We start from the raw sequence: 21,771 nt of genomic DNA on the forward strand, positions 1-21,771 counted from the left end.
GACGTGTTTCTGGTTTGGGAATTAATATCGAAGGAGAATGTTTTACCACCAGGAAATATATTGGCAGCCGTATTTCTTTAAAAGCTAAGAACTATTTTTCCATATCAGTCATATACAGTACGCTCAACTCAGGTAGGACATTCCCCGACACGTTAGATGATCAACCGGTACTGGCAAAATCAGAGAGTTCGGCAAATGTCATGTAATGTGTATGGGCGGCTTACGTCTCTTTTGATGACCTCTACAAAACTAGAATTGACAATATGGGTCATCAGAAAGATGGTACCCCAGAGTAGCTGTAATGTATATGTATTAGTTGTTGTCACTTTTGGAAAATTTAATTGGAGTCTTTTAGCACAAAAAGTTTAAACCAAGGCCAGATGCTTGGTGCACCCTTGGTGTGGCCGAGTAGTTCATTGCGCTTGTTTTGCATCCATCCCTGCCCTCCTCTTATTTGATTGATAGCTCTGGCTGTACAGAAGTGCACTGAACGTCAAGGGTGCACCGAGCGCCAAAAGTGCACGAGTGCCAAGAGTGCAATGAGCACAAAGAGTGCACCAAGAGTACACTAAGCGCCAAAAAAGCACCAAGAATGCACTGAGTGCCAAGAGTGTGTCAAGAGTGTACCAAGTGTCAAAAAAAGCACCGAGCGCCAAGAGTGCACCGAGCACCAAAAAAGAACTAAGTGCCAAGAGTGCACCAAGCACCAAAAAAGAACTAAGCGCCAAGAGTGCACCGAGCACCAAGAGTGCACTGAGCACCAAAAAAGAACTAAGCGCCAAGAGTGCACCGAGAGCCTGTGCGTGATTTGAACAGTCATTTTCTAACAAAACTGTAACTCCGGAGCACTTTATATTTAATCTCCTTTTATTTTACCTTTTACAGAACAAAAATCTTAGAGACCTTTTTGGTTTTACTTGAGTTTGACGTTGATTCCAGGATGATCGTGGAAATCCAGCCTAGAGGATCTTTTTGCTGCCATGGATAAGTGCAATAAATGGGGGAGAACCTGGGAAGAAAATCTCACAAAATAAAGGGAAAAGAGAATTCTCCTGACCCCGTGTGATGAAGATGTGTTGGCCATGCTGTTGACAGTTAGCAGTGAATATAATGAACACTGCTGGTATGGACTTGGCTGTGATATGAAGGCTGTGCCCCCCGGTATTGGACCAGCCCACTTGACATTACCCTTCATTCCTAGTTTAATAAGTGGAATGTCTTTGGAATAATGTTTTCTATTCCATTGTGATGTTGTAAGGTATATCCTCCTTTCAATAACCCTTCTTGTTAACCTTCGCCCTTGTATCTGTCTATTCCCAATATACTTTTATCTACTTTCATTAAATTTAGATTTTCCATAAATTATATATTGGATTCCTTTTTTTTGTTTGTTTTGGAAGTTGAATAGGATAATAAAGTCTTTTTATTCATCTTTTTTTAGTTAAAACTGAACGAAAACTCCACGTATTTGAGGATTTGGAGGGTTTCCGCTCACTGGCTATGTGCACGCCGAGATTTTTTTTGTGAGTTTGTGGGTCAGAAACAGAGCAAAAACTCACCAAATCTCAAAAACTTGGAGTTTCGGCTCTGAAAAATCAGCAAAAAGACTTGGTGTGAACATACCCAGTAGTAGGAAAGGCTATACTTACAAAGGTTTTGAGTGGTTGAGAGAGGAACCTGGTATACAGGATATGGACTTCCATAACAGCTGATGGAAAAAAAGTAATAGATCTTATCTAGCTGATATTTGTGATCTTGGTGGCATCAGGTTTTCACAAAAGTTAAGTAAAGACGAACCAGTGGTTAGGAGGGGGATGCAGCTGCACAGTAATTTACAGACAATCTGGTTCGCTCAGTGAACACAGCTCAACACCAGAAAGAGACATACCTTTAAGGAAGAGTGGATGAAGACATTTGTTCCGATTCATCATTCATTTGCTTTTTTATTTAGTTTTTTTTTTTTGTCTTTTTTTACATCAAATTTTTGAAAATTGTGCAGAATCAAAACTCTCTTTATTTTTGTCTTTTACCCTTTTTGCACCTGTTTTGTTCTAAAATATTGCAAAATTTGCACACAAAAATTCAAGGTGTGCAGAAAATCACTCCAAGGAGGACAAGAGTACATTTGCTCCAAAATGTTGTAAATTTTTCAAAAGTTGCAATTGATTAATCCGCTGCAAATGGCTTAAAAATAAAAACCATCGCCCATAATGACGAACAGAAAAGAACATAAAAAAATGTGGATAAATCTAAAATAGCCTTCAAAAAGGTGCAAAGTAAAAGAAAAAAATAGTGTAAATCAAAAAGTGTTAAAATATAAAAAACTAGACGAAAAAGGTGCAAATGGAATCATGAATCGGGGCCGATGTGAATTTACAGAAAGCAGCAGAGGTTTTTTTTTTAAATTGCACAATAATAAAAAGTGTAGCACAAAAATAATAATAATAATAATAATAAAAATAATTAATTCTCTCCAAGTGTAAAATTCTGGCATTGTAACAATTACAAAATGTTTTCCAAATCATATCAATCTAAATATTTTAAGCATGTCTTGTAACATATCTCCAGGTAGAGCTGTAGATGTTGCACAATTAAAGCAATATAAAGTGCCCAAATCACTGTGCTCAAAACTACCACGAGGTTCCCAAATAATACGAAATATCAGGGTTTGAATAAATCTCCAAATAATACCGCCAAATCGCAGATAGCCGTGTTCTAAAATGCTCATATAATCAAAAATAGAATGCGCTGTGTTGTGTTCCGAAAGATTTTGCAAAGGCTTTCCAGTCCTCATGTTACACTCAAATAATTACTATTATATTGCCTAAATACTGCCATACAGAGCTCAAATAATAACACAGAGGTGTTAAAATCTGTGTACACATTTGGCACTTCATTTTTTTTATTGTTCACGTGTACCCTAAATGCAAAGTTAAGCAAGTTTCTAAATAGTCTTCATTAAAAATGTTTCTACTATTTTTCTGCTGTGGAGCGTCTAGTCTTTTATCTAGCTGAGAGATCTGCAAAAGTGTTACAAATCTGTAAGAGCTTCTGCCCCAGGTTCTGATGGCTCTCCCCTTCTTTCAATATTCGAGATGGCAGGGAGGTGGGTCTATACAGATTTCCATAGCATAGACGTGGGGGAAAGTATCTAAAGAAGGGTAAGAAAAAAAAATAGTTATGGAAAAGGAGGTAAGCACATAAAGAGAAAATTGCAGGATAGAAGCTTTGCTGATACATGACCCGGTGAAGACAGCAGTACTTAATATCAAGCATTTATTACAAAGAGAGACACTCAGAACTAATATCCCGCTTATATTACAGGGTGAGACACTCATGACTCACTTCCAGCCTATATTACTAAGAGAAATGCTCAGAACTCATATCCAGCCTATATTACTTGGAGAGACACTCAGACATCACATCCAGCCTCTTTTACCGTTAGAAACACTCTCCTAAGAGAAAAGTATGAAACTTGAATTGGGCTGTAAACTGCATGTCAAGAATCTGAAAATGAATGAAGTAATAAAGAGTGCAGACTAAAATTTAAACAATCTTATTAACTAAAGGTAACCGCTAACATATGTAAAAAAAAAAAATCCCATGTCAAAGTTGTCCATAGTCTTCAAAACTGCCAACGGTGTTTAAAAATTACCTCATTCAGTGCATAAATAATTTATACAGTGACTAAATTATTACACCATAGGGTTAATACTACTGACAACACTTAAAGGGGTTGTCCAACTTTTGGGACATTTTTATTTTCTTGCATGCATTTATTGTGGCCTAGAAAATAATTTTTCCAATTGGATTTTATTAAAACTTTTGCACTGTTTGCCTCCTATATCCTCTGTGTTGCACTGTCTATTGCGGGCTGTAGAATGAGTTATCTGAGAATCTGTCAGTGAGCTCATTCAAAGGGAGGAGTTTGTTTATCTGTTTGATTTTTTTTTTCTGAACTGCCATCAACTGATTTATGATCACAGACCACATCAAAGATAAATGTGTAGGGAAACAAAGAGCCTGTAAAAGCCAAATGGTGCAATATTTTTAATCAAACCCAACTGCAAAAATGATTATTGACTTAAGGAAAAAAAAAAATCACATTCACTATATTTTTAGCAGATTTTTGCTGATGTCATGTTTTACTTCTGTTGAGAACAGGGATATTTTAGACTTTTGTAAATCATTAGGAACTCACCATAATATCAGCAAATATATTTTGCGTGACTCACGATCCTTACACCACGCTACGTTGAACAGCAGCCAGAATTTTTTTGTTTGCTTTTTATACAATTTCCGTCCTCTTCTGAAAATCCTGACTTCAGCAAGAACAAAACAGTCATCTAACACAAAGCTATAGACGTCCCTATCATCTTGGGGTAAAGGCTGAATATGTCAAATCATAATTTAAAGAGGACCTGTGATCTAGTCAAGTGTCCAATTTTTTTTCTCTTATTTTATTACTGCTGACTTCCCGAGTATTCTGCTTTTTTCCTTTTTTAAATCCGCCATACTGTTCCAAAGATATGGGCTTTTTAATGAGTGATAATTTTTATGGTTTTTACAAGGAGGCGTGGCTCACAGGATCCTCTGGGGCGGGTCTTTATGATGCTCTGTAAGCCACACCCCCTTACAGAAAATAAAAGGTACTTATCGTTGGAACCGTATGGCGGATTTTAAAAAAATTAAAAAAGTAATACTCAGGGGAGCAGGGGAAATATAATAAGACAACAACTGGTCACTTTTGACTTAGTGACGGGTCTTCTTTAAAAAATGTTAAAGGAGGTCTTTTTTCCTGGCTGCTAACATAATGAAGGCTTGGGTATAATGTCTTATAAATCTAAGTTAGTAATATGGCAACCCACCCTACATGAGCGAGTATCTAACCTAAAAAGGCACAAATTAAAACAAAATAATAATGGGCAAAAAAACTAAAACTAGACTAAAAAGGCGCAAATGCAATAATGGATCAGGTGCGTAGAATTTATCAGTAACAGTTGTACAATATTGTAATCAGTAACCTTTACGCCAAAGGGCCACTTTGATTATAGAGATTTTTAACAATCAATATGGCCACCAGTGCCCATCACAACCAATCAGAGATGGCTTTCACTTTAAAAAAAGTCATCCAAAAAATGAGAGCTGATATCTGATTGGTTGCTGTGGTTACCTGCTACATTTTTCTCCTTTTTAATCTTTTTGATGATCCTATCTAGGAAGAGATAGAAACATTGCAGAACTTTATCTGCAGACAAACTTATATACTTCTCCTGACCTGACTGCAGCAGGGGCCTTCCCCTTCTGTCACGTGTGTGACAACTGGCTGCAGAAGGAACCTCCCCCTTCTGTCCTGTGTGTGACAACTGGCTGCAGCAGGAGCCTTCCCCTTCTGTCACATGTGTGACAACTTGCTGCAGCGGGACCCCCCCCTTCTGTCCTGTGTGTGACAACTGGCTGCAGCAGGAGCCTTCCCCTTCTGTCCTGTGTGTGACAACTGGCTGCAGCAGGAACTGTCCTGTGTGTGACAACTGGCTGCAGCAGGAACCTCCCCCTTCTATCCTGTGTGTGACAACTGGCTGCAGCAGGAGCCTTCCCCTTCTGTCCTGTGTGTGACAACTGGCTGCAGCAGGAACTGTCCTGTGTGTGACAACTGGCTGCAGCAGGAATCTCCCCCTTCTGTCCTGTGTGTGACAACTGGCCGCAGCAGGAACCTCCCCCTTCTGTCCTGTGTGTGACAACTAGCTGCAGCAGGAGCCTTCCCCTTCTGTCCTGTGTGTGACAACTGGCTGCAGCAGGAACTGTCCTGTGTGTGACAACTGGCTGCAGCAGGAACCTCCCCCTTCTGTCCTGTGTGTGACAACAGGCTGCAGCTGGAGCCTCCCCTCCTTAAAGTGTTACTGTCGGTGCAGGAAAAACGACAGTTTACATTCTCCATAGTATCTTATGAGTATCAAATGCTGTCTCCTATCTAAACAATGGGGAAAACTGTCTTTACTGAGACAGATTTTACCTGTGAATTGAGAAAATTGAAAGTGAAAGTTCAGTTCAGCAGGGGAAAAAAGCAGATTTCTCTCATAAGATATATTACAAAGTTTCTTATTTTCAAGAGTACTATTCATTTATTTAAACAAAAATTATAACAATAGTTACCCCTTTAACCCTTTACAGCCCATGCCGTATTAGTACGCACATTTGCGTACCCCCCGTTCAGTGAGGGCTGCTGATTCTTACAGCTGACATGTGCCCGCAACAGCCGCGGGTGGAATCGCGATCCACCCGCGGCTGTTAACATGTTAAATGCCGCTGTCAATCTCCGACAGCGGCATTTAAAGTGCGCTTCCGGGTTGCGCGTCATAAGCCCCGCCCATCGGCGACCCCGTCACGTGAACGCCGGTCACCGATGGGTGGGCATAACAACCCAGGGTCTGCAGCAGACGCCTGTGGTTGTCATGATCTGGTCGCTATGAGTGCCACCTAGTGGTTGGCGCTCATAGCACAGGACCATTTCTGCTGCATGCAGGGGATCTGCTCGTCCCCTGTATGTAGCAGAGACGATCAGACAACTGCTGCTTCTAGTCTCCTATGGAGACTATTGAAGCATGCAGTAAGTGAAAAAAAAAAGTTTTTAAAAATATAAAAAAAATAAAAAGAATATAAAAGTTTAAATCACCCCCCTTTCGCCCCATTCAAAATAAAATATATTAAAAAAAACCCTACATAGACATATTTGGTATCGCCGCATTCAGAATTGCCCCATCTATCAATATAAAAAAAGAATTAATACGATCGGTAAACGGTGTAACGAGAAAAAAATTCTAAACGCCAGAATTACGTTTTTTGGTCGCCACAAAATTGCAATAAAATGCAATAACGGGCGATCAAAACATCGGATCTACCCCAAAATGTTATCAATAAAAACGTCAGCCCGGCGCGCAAAAAATAAGCCCTCACCCAGCCCTGGATCACGAAAAATGGAGAAGCTACAGGTCTCGGAAAATGGCGCTATTTTTTTTTAGTTTTTTTTACCAAATTTTTGATTTTTTTTTCACCACTTAAATATAAAATAACCTATACATGTTTGGTGTCTACGAACTCGTAATGACCTGGAGAATAAGAATGACAGGTCAGTTTTAGCATTCAGTGAACGTGGTAAAAAAAACAAAAAAAAAAACAACTGTGGTATTGCACTTTTTTTTCCAATTTTACCGCACTTGGAATTTTTTTCCCGTTTTCCCGTACACGATATGGTAAAACTAGTAATGGCGTTGAAAAGTACAACTTGTCCCGCAAAAAATAAGCCCTCACACGGCCATATTGTCCAAAAAATAAAAACGCTATGGCTCTGGGAACAAGGGGAGCAAAAAACGAAAAAGCAAAAATGACAAAACCCAAGGTTGCGAAGGGGTTAAGTCCATTTTTTTGAGAGTTTGTCTTGCAAACAGACTCTTAAAATTGGTAAAGCCTGTGTAAATGTATTGGGCATAATGGTGGTGGGGTTTATCGTGTTGCATGATTCGAAACTGAGTTTTTGGGAGGGTTAAATGGGCAACAGCTTCCTAATTTGCTCCATGTTGCTCCTGAATCTCACAATGTATGGACGGGTTTAATATTCGGACTCTGCATTTATACCTGCCGCTGTTCTGTTTGCTCAGACAGGACAGTACTAGGATTCCAGGTCATAGTGAAAGCGCACACATCACACACTGTGTTTCAGTTAAAAATAGCCACAGCAAATATTGTGCATGGACCTAACATTGTCCCCAGGCAGTGTTCTGCCCTGAAGACACTGAAATATCTCATCCAATATTAACACTTCAGCCACCATTTTTAGAGACAATGTCTGATAACCATTTTTGATTTGTAGGGGCAACCTGAATGCACCCTGAAAGTACAACATACACTCATGGATGGCACATGTTGTATGTTAATATGCGCTATCCATTCATCCTAGACGATGAGCATTGCCCGATGTATCTGTAATTGCGAGTATGCATGTTTATTGGACTCAAGTGTATGGTCAGCTTTAAAGGGATTGTCCCAATTTGGCAAGTTATAACCTACCCACATCACACAAATCTCAGCTCACCCTACACAGCGATGATACATACTGTAAGTAACAAGTAAAGTGACCCAGTGCTGGAATCAGGGTTTAAGTTGACGCGCCCCCTGGGCCAGTGTTGTTTGGGGGATACCCGGATCCGGATCAGATGGGGGTTGTAGTCTCCGAGTGGCGGTGACCCGGTCCGTGCCCAGGGTGTCAAGCTCAGTGTGTGGCAGTCCTACAGATGTTGCTGGATGTTCTTTAGTGTCGACTACGCCACCCGTTGATTTGCGGTCAATACGGCCGCCGCTGCAGCAGGGTCCGCTGAGGCTGGTGGTGTGTGTGCAGCTTCTGGTAGTATAACCCCCAACGGGAGGGGTATAGCCTCAGGGGGTCAGTTGTAGAGGGTGGTGGTTGTGGTGGTGCAGTGAGGGTGGTAATAAGACTCAGAGTCGGGCTGTGCAGTTCAGGGTTTTTACTTACTGCTGTTGTGCTGGTCACTCCGGCCTTGAGTGACCGCCCGAGCCGTGCTGCGTCCACCAGGTCCTGGACTCAGCCAACCCTCAGGTAATTCCGGAGCGTGATCCTGAGCTCCCTCTCTGACGTGCCTTTTCTCTGGCCTTCCCCACCAGGGATCCACTTATGTCCGGCTCCCTCGGGCCTCTTGGTGGGTACACCTCCTCTGGGTTCCCTGACCCTATACTTGGTCTGCCTTCGCAGTGGATTTAGTGGGGGGGTCGTGGCAGATCCTGCCCACAACCTCCGGTCTCTGGCTGAGGATTAGTGCCCTCCACCAGCTTGGGATCCGGTACCCTTGTGCCAACCCTTCACCCTACTGGTTGTATTTGGGCTCTTGGGGTTCCCTCTTCTTCCCCTCTGGGTCCTTTTCTTCTCCTCTCTCTCTCCTTTCAGGACTGCTTGACCCTCTACAACAGACTGACTGGTAACTGTCTGCCTGTCTGACCCTGATCTAAGATGGTTCCCACCTTATATACTCCCTCTATGTGTGAGCTCAGGTGACCAGCACCCAATGAGCTCCTAGCATTACCCAGACTGCTCCCCCTATCTGCCCCTACACTACTGGGATGTTCCAACCCCCCTCCCACTCCAGCCAGGGACAGACACTATCGTACCTGCACATATACCTAGTGGGAGTACCATCGATCTGTCCCCCGGAAATGGGATGTATGTAGTGCATGCAGCTATCTGAGCTCAGTTCCACACTCCATCCTTACCCGGGAGTGGAATACCACACCTCTGGCTTGAGGTGCAATACCCCTGTAGCAGCCGAATCCTCAGGGTGCTACACTGTCACTACTGTAAAGCGCTGTGGAATTAAAAGCGCTATATAATTGAGTAAAATAAATACTTTATGCTGCCCTCAAATAAGGCAACAAAAGCCAAGAGGCAAGAGCCTCCCCCTCTGTCCTGTGGGTGACAACTGGTGGCAGCATGAGCCTCCTCCTTCTGTCCTCTGAATGACAACTGTAGGCAGCAGGAATCTTCCCCCTTCTGTCCCGTGTATGACAACTGACTGCAGCAGAAGCCTCCCCCCTCTGTCCTATGTGTGACAACTGGCCAGCAGCAAGAGCCTCCCCCCTCTGTCCTGTGTGTGACAACTGGCCACAGCAAGAGCCTCCCCCCTCTGCCCTGTGTGTGACAACTGGCCACAGCAAGAGCCTCCCCCCTCTGCCCTGTGTGTGACTACTGGCCACAGCAAGAGCCTCCCCCTCTGTCCTGTGTGTGACAACTGGCCACAGCAAGAGCCTCCCCCCTCTGTCCTGTGTGTGACAACTGGCCACAGCAAGAGCCTCCCCCCTCTGACCTGTGTGTGACTACTGGCCACAGCAAGAGCCTCCTCCCTCTGTCCTGTGTATGACAACTGGCCACAGCAAGAGCCTCCTCCCTCTGTCCTGTGTATAACAACTGGTCACAGCAAGAGCCTCCCTCCTCTGTCCTGTGTGTGACAACTAGCCACAGCAATAGCCTCCCTCCTCTGTCTGTGTGTGATAACTGGCCACAGCAAGAGCCTCCCTCCTCTGTCCTGTGTGTGACAACTGGCCACAGCAAGAGCCTCCTCCCTCTGTCCTGTGTATAACAACTAGCAGCAGCAAGAGCCTCCCTCCTCTGTCCTGTGTGTGACAACTGGCCACAGCAAGAGCCTCCCGCCTCTGTCTGTGTGTGACAACTGGCCACAGCAAGAGCTTCCCTCCTCTGTCCTGTGTGTGACAACTGGCCACAGCAAGAGCCTCCCTCCTCTGTCCTGTGTATAACAACTGGCAGCAGCAAGAGCCTCCCTCCTCTGTCCTGTGTATAACAACTAGCAGCAGCAAGAGCCTCCCTCCTCTGTCCTGTGTGTGACAACAGGCCACAGCAAGAGCCTCCCCCCTCTGTCCTGTGTGTGACAACTGGCCACAGCAAGGGCCTCCCTCCTCTGTCCTGTGTATAACAACTGGCAGCAGCAAGAGCCTCCCTCCTCTGTCCTGTGGGTGACAACTGGTGGCAGCAAGAGCCTCCTCCTTCTGTCCTCTGTATGACAACTGTAGGCAGCAGGAATCTCCCCCCTTCTGTCCCGTGTATGACAACTGACTGCAGCAGAAGCCTTCCCCCTCTGTCCTATGTGTGACAACTGGCTACAGCAGGAACCTCCCCCTCTGTCTTGTATGTGACAACTGGCAGCAGCAAGAGCCTCCCTCCTCTGTCCTGTGTATAACTGGCCACAAGAAGAGCCTCCCCCCTCTGCCCTGTGTGTGACAACTGGCAGCAGCAAGAGCCTCCCCCCTCTGTCCTGTGTGTGACAACTGGCCACAGCAAGAGCCTCCCCCCTCTGCCCTGTGTGTGACTACTGGCCACAGCAAGAGCCTCCCCCTCTGTCCTGTGTGTGACAACTGGCCACAGCAAGAGCCTCGCCCCTCTGTCCCGTGTGTGACAACTGGCCACAGCAAGAGCCTCCCCCCTCTGCCCTGTGTGTGACTACTGGCCACAGCAAGAGCCTCCCCCCTCTGCCCTGTGTGTGACTACTGGCCACAGCAAGAGCCTCCTCCCTCTGCCCTGTGTGTGACAACTGGCCACAGCAAGAGCCTCCTCCCTCTGTCCTGTGTATAACAACTAGCAGCAGCAAGAGCCTCCCTCCTCTGTCTGTGTGTGACAACTGGCCACAGCAAGAGCCTCCCTCCTCTGTCCTGTGTGTGACAACTGGCCACAGCAAGAGCCTCCCTCCTCTGTCTGTGTGTGACAACTGGCCACAGCAAGAGCTTCCCTCCTCTGTCCTGTGTGTGACAACTGGCCACAGCAAGAGCCTCCCTCCTCTGTCCTGTGTATAACAACTGGCAGCAGCAAGAGCCTCCCTCCTCTGTCCTGTGTATAACAACTAGCAGCAGCAAGAGCCTCCCTCCTCTGTCCTGTGTGTGACAACTGGCCACAGCAAGAGCCTCCCCCTCTGTCCTGTGTGTGACAACTGGCCACAGCAAGGGCCTCCCTCCTCTGTCCTGTGTATAACAACTGGCAGCAGCAAGAGCCTCCCCCCTCTGTCCTGTATGTGACAACTGGCCACAGCAAGAGCCTCTCTCCTCTGTCCTGTTTATAACAACTGGCAGCAGCAAGAGCCTCCCCCCTCTGTCCTGTATGTGACAACTGGCCACAGCAAGAGCCTCTCTCCTCTGTCCTGTGCATAACAACTGGCAGCAGCAAGAGCCTCCCTCCTCTGTCCTGTGTATAACAACTGGCAGCAGCAAGAGCCTCCCTCCTCTGTCCTGTGTATAACAACTGGCAGCAGCAAGAGCCTCCCTCCTCTGTCCTGTGTATAACAACTAGCAGCAGCAAGAGCCTCCCCCTTCTGTCTTGAGTATAACAACTGGCCACAGCAAGAGCCTCCCTCCTCTGTTCTGTATATAACAACTAGCAGCAGCAAGCGCCTCCCTCTTTTGTCCTGTGTATAACAACTAGCAGGAGCAAGAGCCTCCTTCCTCTGTCCTGTGTGTGACAATTGGCCACAGCAAGAGCCTCCCTCCTCTGTTCTGTGTATAACAACTGGCAGCAGCAAGAGCCTCCCTCCTCTGTCCTGTGTATAACAACTGGCCACAGCAAGAGCCTCCCTCCTCTGTCTTGTGTGACAACTGGCCGCAGCAGGAGTCTTCCCCCTTCTGTCCTGTGTATGACAACTGGCTGCAGCTGGAGCCTCCCCGTTCTGTCCTGTGTGTGACAACTGGTTGCATCAGGAGCCTCCCCCTTTTGTCCTGTATATGACAACTGGATGCAGCAGGAGCCTCCCCCTTCTGCCCTTTGTGTAACAACTGGCTGCAGCAGAAGCCTTCCCCTTCTGTCCTGTGTATGACAACTCACTGCAGCAGTAGCCTCCCACTTCTGTCTTATGTGTGACAACTGGCTGCAGCAAGTGCCTCCCCCTTATGTCCTCTGTGTGACAACTGGTTGCAGTAGGAGCCTCCCCCCTCTGTCCTGTGTGTGACAACTGGCTGCAGCAGGAACCTCCCCCTTCTGTCCTGTGTATGACAACTGGCTGCAGCAGTAGCCTAGCCATTCTGTCCTATGTGTGACAACTGGCTGCAGCAAGAGCCTCCCCCTTATGTCCTGTGTGTGACAACTGGCTGCAGCTGGAGCCCCCCCCCTCTATCCTGTGTGTGACAGCTGGCTGCAGCAGGAGCCTCCCCTCTCTGTCCTGTGTGTGACAACTGGCTGCAGCAGGAACCTCCCCCTTCTGTCCTGTGTATGACAACTGGCTGCAGCAGGAGCCTCCCCCTTCTCTCCCCACTCTCCAGGATATTCATTTTACATTCAGGGGACACAGTATATTATATATTCAGGGGGCACAGTATGTTCACTTTACATTCAGGGGCAAAGTGTGTTTATTTCATACCCAAGAGGCACAGTACATGGGCGTACCCACCGTGGGGCAGGGGGGGGGCAGCTGCCCCCCCCTAGAAGCAGGCACGCAAGCCGCACACCAGGGCCGGCGTCAGCACCCGGCGCACCCGGGCAAATGCCGGGGCCCTGAGCAGGCGGGGGGGCCCCTCACCGTCAGCACCCGCTCCCCCCCCGCTTGCTCAGGGCTCCGGAACCCGGCACAATACTTACCTCTCCCCGTGCCTCTGCAGCAGCTCCTGCATCCTCCGCGCCTACTGCACTGTGATGTCTCAGGTCAGAGGGCGCGGTGACAACTTTACACCGCGCTCTCTCCTGAGCAGTCACAGCGCAGAGCGGGATGAGGCCGGCGACGCTGGAGTCCGGAGCAGCGGCAGCAGGTGAGATGTGAGGTGAGTATTTGATTTTTTTCTTTATTATATGGAGGCCGGTGGCAATATAAGGGAGGGGGGTGAGGTGGGGGTGTGTGACATCCTGCATGGGCCATTATAAGGGGGGGGGTGTGACATACTGCATGGGGCATTATAAGGGGGGAGTGACATCCTGCATGGGGCATTATAAGGGGGGGTGACATCCTGCATGGGACATTTTAAGGGGGGGTGACATCCTGCATGGGGCATTATAAGGGGGAGGGTGACATCCTGCATGGGGCATTATAAGGGGGAGGGGGTGACATCCTGCATGGGGCATTATAAGGGAGGGGGGGTGTGTGACATCCTGCATGGGGCATTATAAGGGAGGGGGGGTGACATCCTGCATGGAGCATTATATGGGGGCCAGTATCCTGCATGGAGTATTATATGGGGGCCAGTATCCTGCATGGAGCGTTATATGGGGGCCAGTATCCTGTATGGAGTGTTATATGGGGGCCAGTATTCCGTATGGAGTGTTATATGGGGGCCAGTATCCTGTATGGAGTGTTATATGGGGGCCAGTATTCCGTATGGAGAGTTATATGGGGCCAGTATTCTGTATGGAGCATTTTATGGGGGCCAGTATTCTGTATGGAGCATTATATGGGGGCCAGTATCCTGTATGGAGCGTTATATGGGGGCCAGTATTCTGTATGGAGCATTATATGGGGGCCAGTATTCTGTATAGAGCATTATATGGGGGCCAGTATCCTGTATGGAGCGTTATATGGGAGCCAGTATTCTGTATGGAGTGTTATATGGGGGCCAGTATTCTGTATGGAGCGTTATATGGGGGCCAGTATCCTGCATGGAGCGTTATATGGGGGCCAGTATCCTGCCTGGAGCGTTATATGGGGGCCAGTATCCTGTATGCAGCATTATATGGGAGCCAGTATTCTGTATGGAGCGTTATATGGGGGCCAGTATTCTATATGGAGCGTTATATGGGGGCCAGTATCCGGTATGGAGCGTTATATGGGGACCAGTATCCTGTATGGGGCATTTTATGGCGGCCAGTATACTGTGTGTAGCGATTCGCCGGTTTCTGAGCTATTGTGGAATTTACAATAGATATCACTCATGTAATGTACAGTACAGACCAAAAGTTTGGACACACCTTCTCATTTAAAGATTTTTCTGTATTTTCATGACTATGAAAATTGTACATTCACACTGAAGGCATCAAAACGATGAATTAACACATGTGGAATTATATACTTAACAAAAAAGTGTGAAACAACTGAAAATATGTCTTATATTCCAGGTTCTTCAAAGTAGCCACCTTTTGCTTTGATGACTGCTTTGAACACTCTTGGCATTTTCTTGATGAGCTTCAAGAGGTAGTCACCGGAAATGGTTTTCACTTCACAGGTGTGCCCTGTCAGGTTTAATAAGTGGGATTTCTTGCCTTATAAATGGGGTTGGGACCTTCAGTTGTGTTGTGCAGAAGTCTGGTGGATACACAGCTGATAGTCCTACTGAATAGACTGTTAGAATTTGTATTATGGCAAGAAAAAAGCAGTTAAGTAAAGAAAAATGAGTGGCCATCATTACTTTAAGAAATGAAGGTCAGTCAGTCCGAAAAATTGGGCAAACTTTGAAAGTGTCCCCAAGTGCAGTTGCAAAAACCATCAAGCGCTACAAAGAAACTGGCTCACATGAGGACCGCCCCAGGAAAGGAAGACCAAGAGTCACCTCTGCTTCTGAGGATAAGTTTATCCAAGTCACCAGTCTCAGAAATCGCAGGTTAACAGCAGCTCAGATTAGAGACCAGGTCAATGCCACACAGAGTTCTAGCAGCAGACACATCTCTACAACAACTGTTAAGAGGAGACTTTGTGCAGCAGGCCTTCATGGTAAAATAGCTGCTAGGAAACCACTGCTAAGGACAGGCAACAAGCAGTAGAGACTTGTTTGGGCTAAAGAACACAAGGAATGGACATTAGACCAGTGGAAATCTGTGTTTTGCTCTGATGAGTCCAAATTTGAGATCTTTGGTTCCCACCACCGTGTCTTTGTGCGACGCAGAAAAGGTGAACGGATGGACTCTATGTAGCACCCTGAGGACTCGGCTGCTACAGGGGTATTACACCTCAAGCCAGAGGCTGCATACACTACATACATCTCATTTCCGGGGGACAGACCGACGGTACTCCCACCAATATATGTGCAGGTACTATAGTGTCTGTCCCTGGCTGGAGTGGGAGGGGGTTGGAACATCCCAGTAGTGTAGGGGCAGATAGGGGGAGCAGTCTGGGTAATGCCAGGAGCTCATTGGGTGCTGGTCACCTGAGCTCACACATAGAGGGAGTATATAAGGTGGGCACCATCTGAGATCAGGGTCAGTCTTTTGTAGAGTGAGTCAGAGGAGCAGAGCAGAGAAGCTCAGCCAGAAGGGCTGACAGGGAGTTGTGGTTCCGGCTGGGCCCAGCTCCAAGGCCAAGTCTGAGAGAGAGAGAGAGAGAGGAGTCAGAAGGACCCAGAGAGAAGAAGAAGGAACCCCAAGACCCCAGAATACAAACAGCAGGGTGAAGGGTTGGCACCCAGGGTACCGGATCCCAAGCTGGCAGAGAGAAAAGCACACCTTAGCCAGAGACCGGAGGTCGTGGGCAGGATCTGCCACGACCCTCAGTAAATCCACTAGGAAGGCATACCAAGTATAGGGTCAGGGAACCCAGAAGAGGTGTACCCACCAAGAGACCCGAGGGAGCCGGACATAAGTGGATCCCTAGTGAGAACGGCCAGAAGAGAGGGAAAGTCAGACAGGAGCTCAGGACCACGCTTCAGAATTGCTTGGGGGTTGGCCGAGTCCAGGACCTGGTGGACGCAGCACGGCTCGGGTGGTCGCTTCAGGCCAGAGTGACCATAAGAACACCCGTAAGTAAAAACCCCTGAACTGCACAGCCCGACTCTGAGTCTTCTTGCTTAGCTCTCCTGCACCTTCACAACCACCATCCTCTACATCTGACCCCCTGAGGCTATACCCCTCCCGTTGGGGGTTATACTACCACAGCTGCACACATACCACCAGCCTCAGCGGACCCTTCTGCAGCGGCGGCCTTTTGACCGCAAATCAACGGGTGGCGTAGTCGACACTAAGAACACCAATAACATCTATCAAGACTGCCACACACTGAGTTTGACACCCTGGGCACGGACCGGGTCGCCGCCACTCGGAGACTACAACCCCCATCTGATCCGGCTCCGGGTAATCCCCAAACAGCACTGGCCCAGGGGGCGCGTCACTCTACATGCCTGGTTCCCACCGTGAAGTATGGAGGAGGAGGTGTTATGGTGTGGGGGTGCTTTGCTGGTGACACTGTTGGGGATTTATTCAAAATTGAAGGCATACTGAACTAGCATGGCTACCACAGCATCTTGCAGCGGCATGCTATTCCATCCGGTTTGCGTTTAGTTGGACCATCATTTCTTTTTCAACAGGACAATGACCCCAAACACACCTCCAGGCTGTGTAAGTGTGACACCCCAGGGGTCTGGTTGCCACAGTGATAGAGATATTACGTCTGAGAGCAGGTGGGAGGTCCTTTGGTCAGGGATCCTGTGCATGCCACACCTCCTGCCCAGTCTTGGGAGGGGAAGGACTTCCCCTATATAAACCCGGGGCTGAGGCAGAGTGAGTGAGAAAGAAGACAGAACAAGAGTAGAGAAGAGAAGCAGCATAGCAAGAAACATCAGGAGCTCTGTGGGGAGCAGTGTTACAAGGAGTCAGGGGCTGGCAGCTGCAGAGCTCGCCCTGACTGAGAAGATTTCTAACCGGACCCGGAGTCCGAGGCTGTGGGGACTAACTCCTACCCAGCAGCAGAAACCGTCCGGCAGAGGATTTCAGGTCCTCTGGCCCAGAAGCCCAAAGGCACGGTCACACGCGTGGGACCAGCACCGCCATCGTGGAGCGGAAGCCATTAGAAGGCCCCGAGTCACCGGCCATACGGGTGAGCACCACACGGTACACTCAGGGACGTGGGCTACTTATTCCCGCCTCTAGCAAGGTAGCCAGAAGAGTACAGTTAGTTGGGAAGGCCTACAACTCCGCCTGGCCAGGGGAAATCCCATCTGCTCAAGGACTGACCAGGCCCCTATCACTAGCAAGTACTCCGGGAGGGTCTATCTTTGTCACCAGTAAAGACCCTGAACTACACCGCACCGTCTCTGAGTGGTTCCTGCTACCCCCATCATCCACGTCAGCTGCCCTGAGGCCATACCCCTCCCGTTGGGGGTTATACCATCCACGCTGCACCATCCTTCCACCGGCCTCAGCGGTCTGCCCTGCAGCGGCAGCTCCATAGCTGCATTCAACGGGTGGCGTAGTCACCAACCATCTACTGCTAGTACATTGCCGCTCAGTTTGACTCCCTGGGCACGGACCGGGTCGCCGCCACGAGACTACAACCCTCAAGAGATCCGGCTCCGGGTAAGGTCCCGCGTGCGCAACGCAGCGCGACACAGGCCCAGGGGCGCGTCAACTTTGGCGTAGTCGGCAGGATCTCGTGCCCGCAACCACCGGGTACTGCGTGCCTGAAAAGAAAAGACTGTTCAAACTTACCAGTGGTGAAGATTCCCGCTATCCGTGGAGGTTTCCCGCCATCCGGCGCCATCTTCTACCTTCTTCCCGCCATCCGCGAAGTTTTCCCGCCATCCGGCGCCATCTTCGACCTTCTTCCCGCCATCCGTGGAGTTTTCCCGCCATTGGACGCCATCTTGAGGACGCCGCGCGGGAAGAAGAGGGGCGTGGACTCCGAAAGCGCGCGAGAACTGAAGCCCCGCCTCACGTCCGGACGTTGCGTAAGGTCCTGGAAGGAGCCCAGCAGACGCCGACGTCACCGGAGCGCGACGGAAGGTCCTCAACCCTGACGATCCACTGCGGAGCCGCGGCCTACGGAAGAGGATCATCGCAAGGTAGGCCACGGTCCACTAGGGGGGAGGAAGATGTCGGATACGGAGGAGAGCTTCACTGCCTCAACCCCCGCCAGCGCCACCGCTGCTGCAGTTATGCCCTTCACCATGCCCTATATCCCGGGAGCAGCTTGGCTACCCCAGTACTCAGGGGAGTCACATACCCTGCATGACTTTAGAGAAAAGCTGGATAGCCTCTTCCAGGTGTACCCCCTCACAGAAGAGCAAAAAGTGAGCATCCTGGTGGCCCAACTAACCGGGGCAGCCAAAAGGGAAGTAAAATCCTGGCCACCTGGGAGGAAGACTGTCGCAGGGATACTAACCCGGCTGAAGGACACCTTTGATACCCGCACCTCAGCCGAGATTAAGCTTAGATTCTACGGGTGCAAGCAGCGAGCGCATGAGAGTATAAGGGACTATGCACTAAACCTACAAGAGGCCCTGAGGGCCGTAAAGCAGACCGACCCTGATGGGGTGGGAAACGAGGACAGGCTATTGACTGAACAATTTATAGAGGGTTTATATTGCAATGCCCACCGAACCCAGTTGCGGGCAATGGCCTTACAGGATCCCCATCTGGACTTTGCACAGTTCAAGGATAGAGCTATCCGGGTGCTCCGAGAACCAGCACCGGGTGGCGTTGTTACCCACAGGCGCCCAGCTATCACTTACCACCAGGAGGCGGCGCCCTTGTCGGCAGGGCCTGTGGGAGCTGATGCGCAGGCTTTGAACAATGACCCGGCTCCAGACCTACACCATCAGGTCCAAGAGCTAGCTAAGAGCGTTGCTGCGCTAACCCGAACTGTGCAGTCTTTACAGGTTTCCACCCCAGGGAAGATCCAGCTGGCATCCGGACCGGAGGACATCCCGTGGCGTCGACCAAGGAGGACCCCACCGGCCAGAGGAAGATCCAGTGACCGATACAGCGAGGACGGACGACCCATCTGCCGCCGCTGCAATCAACCCGGACATATGGAAAGGTACTGTTCTTTAAACGGGCACAACCTGGGGTAGAGGGCCAACCCCCAGGAAAAAGATCACCAGGCCCATCGAACTGGCGCGACAGATATGTGGGAGGACGTCCAGTCTTGCCTGTGGTACTGGATGGCATTCCCATGAGTGCCCTACTGGATACCGGGTCACAGGTCACCACCATCCCGTACGTGCTCTTCAAGCAGTACTGGAATGACTCGGATATTACCCGCTACCCTGACGACGACTTGAGTATCATCGCCAGCAATGGCCAGCCCGTGCCACAGATCGGATTTAAAGAGGTGACCCTCAAAATCGGTAGAGTCGAACTGGCCGCACAGGGACTGATCATTGTAGATATTGATAAACATGAGAGTCACCCAAAAATAACTCTAGGAACTAACGTAATTGAAAATTGTCTTGCAGAGGTGATTTTCCTTCTACAGCAGGTTGCCAAGAACGCCAGCTCCGGCGAGCAGCGGGTGCTCCAGAAAGAGATCCGGGCACTGATGCAACGGCAACAAGTGGAACTCTCCGGCGGTGAGATTGGTAGCGTAAGAATGTGTGACCCTTTTCCTATTGCCATGCCCCCAAAAAGTGAAATGATGATTTGGTGCCGGGCAGCTATTGGTCTGAGAGGTAGAGATTACCAGGCAATGGTAGAACCAGTTTACTCAGACAGTAGGCCCACCATTTTGACAGCACGGGGGGTGGTCAATGTACGCCATGGGAGGGTGCCCATTCGCATAATAAATATCGGGGAGAGGGAAGTGTACCTGCCCCGGTATGCCACGCTATCCAAATTATATACCACTAATCAAAATTCTATACAATCTGTGGAACCCTTGCCTCCATCTCACCCGGAGGAAGGTAACGGCTCTAAGAAAGACATGGAGGACTGGTGTCAGCAACTACATTTGGGTACTGATTCCACTCCCTCACATCAGAAACAAGGAGTCTATCGGGTGGTTCAAGAGTATGAGAGAGTGTTTAGTAAACACCCGTTAGACTTCGGGCGAGTCAAGGGGGTAGAACACCGCATCCCCACGGGAGATCATCCTCCCATAAAAGAGAGGTATCGACCCGTACCCCCTGCACATTACCAACACGCCAAGGGGATGCTTAGAGACATGAAGGAGGCTGGGGTAATCCGGGATAGCTGTAGCCCCTGGGCAGCCCCACTAGTTTTAGTCAAAAAGAAAGACAACACCATGAGGATGTGTGTAGATTACCGGAAAATCAACCGTATCACACACAAGGATGCGTACCCCTTACCAAGGATAGAGGAGTCATTGGCTGCTTTAAGATCTGCTAACTTCTTCTCTACCTTGGATCTCACTAGCGGGTACTGGCAGGTTCCTGTAGCAGAGGCGGACCGGGAGAAGACCGCATTCACCACCCCGATGGGACTTAGCGAGTTCACCTGCATGCCGTTCGGACTCTGCAACGCCCCAGGAACCTTCCAACGATTAATGGAGTGCTGTCTGGGCCACAGAAACTTCGAGACGGTCCTGTTGTACCTGGACGATGTCATCGTATACTCCAAAACTTATGAGGACCACCTGAAACACCTGGCGGAGGTGTTCGAAGCTCTGGCGAGTTACGGCCTAAAGGTGAAACCCTCCAAGTGTCACCTCCTGAAACCAAAGGTGCAATACCTGGGACACGTGGTGAGCGCTGACGGAGTGGCTCCCGACCCCGATAAGATCACCGCAATTAAGGGATGGCCAAGCCCCTCCAGCGTAAAAGAAGTGCGGCAGTTCCTAGGGTTGGTAGGCTACTACCGAAGGTTTATTCCCGGTTTCACCAAAAAGGCAGCGCCTATGCAGGACCTCCTGATAGGCCAGTCCCGAAAGGCCAAGAACCAGAAGCCGCCCTTCAAATGGGAAGAGCTAGAAGAAGAGTCCTTCCGCCAGCTGAAGATGGCCCTCACGGGGGATGAAATCTTGGCGTACCCGGACTATAGCCAGCCCTTCATCCTCTACACCGACGCCAGTAACATCGGGCTAGGAGCCGTACTGTCCCAGATTCAGCAGGGGAGAGAACGAGTAATCTCCTATGCCAGCCGAAAACTGCGACCCACCGAAAGGAACCCCGAGAATTACAGCTCATTTAAGCTAGAGTTCCTGGCCGTGGTATGGGCAGTCACCGAGCGCTTTAGGCATTACCTCGCTTCTTCCCGGTTCACCGTATACACGGATAATAACCCGTTGACACACCTGGACACGGCAAGACTCGGTGCCCTGGAGCAGAGGTGGATGGCCCGTCTGTCCAACTACGAGTTCACAATCAAATACCGGGCAGGACGCTCCAATACTAACGCGGATGCCCTGTCCAGGATGCCCAACCTGCCGGACGAAGGAGAAGATCCGGAGGGACTGGAAGAAGTTGAACTCCCTGCGTTCCACCGTCATGGGACTATCCAGTATTCCCACCGGGTAAGGGGTAAGCAGGCTGCTACGTTGAACCCCTTACCCCACTACAACTGGGCGGAAACGCAAGACAGCGACCCTGCCGTCCGACTGGTGAAGGAGATGCTGACTCGGCCGGAGG

General features: G+C 49.1%; 1 protein-coding gene across 2 annotated transcripts in view; it reads left to right on the forward strand.

The window, feature by feature from the left end:
• The window catches only part of LOC141172112 (insulin-like growth factor 3.L), a 32,667-nt gene extending 31,300 nt beyond the window's left edge, over positions 1-1,367 (forward strand). For both annotated transcript variants that reach the window (XM_073655967.1, XM_073655966.1), the window contains exon 4: positions 886-1,367. In XM_073655967.1, coding sequence (XP_073512068.1) covers positions 886-899 — 14 coding nt within the window. In that variant the 3' untranslated portion in view covers positions 900-1,367. The remainder of the gene's footprint in view (positions 1-885) is intronic.
• Positions 1,368-21,771: the final 20,404 nt, after the last annotated feature.

Source organism: Phyllobates terribilis, unplaced genomic scaffold (assembly GCF_046119375.1).
Source record: "Phyllobates terribilis strain yellow unplaced genomic scaffold, ASM4611937v1 Scaffold_12__6_contigs__length_324123572, whole genome shotgun sequence".
Classification (NCBI taxonomy): Eukaryota; Metazoa; Chordata; class Amphibia; order Anura; family Dendrobatidae; genus Phyllobates; species Phyllobates terribilis.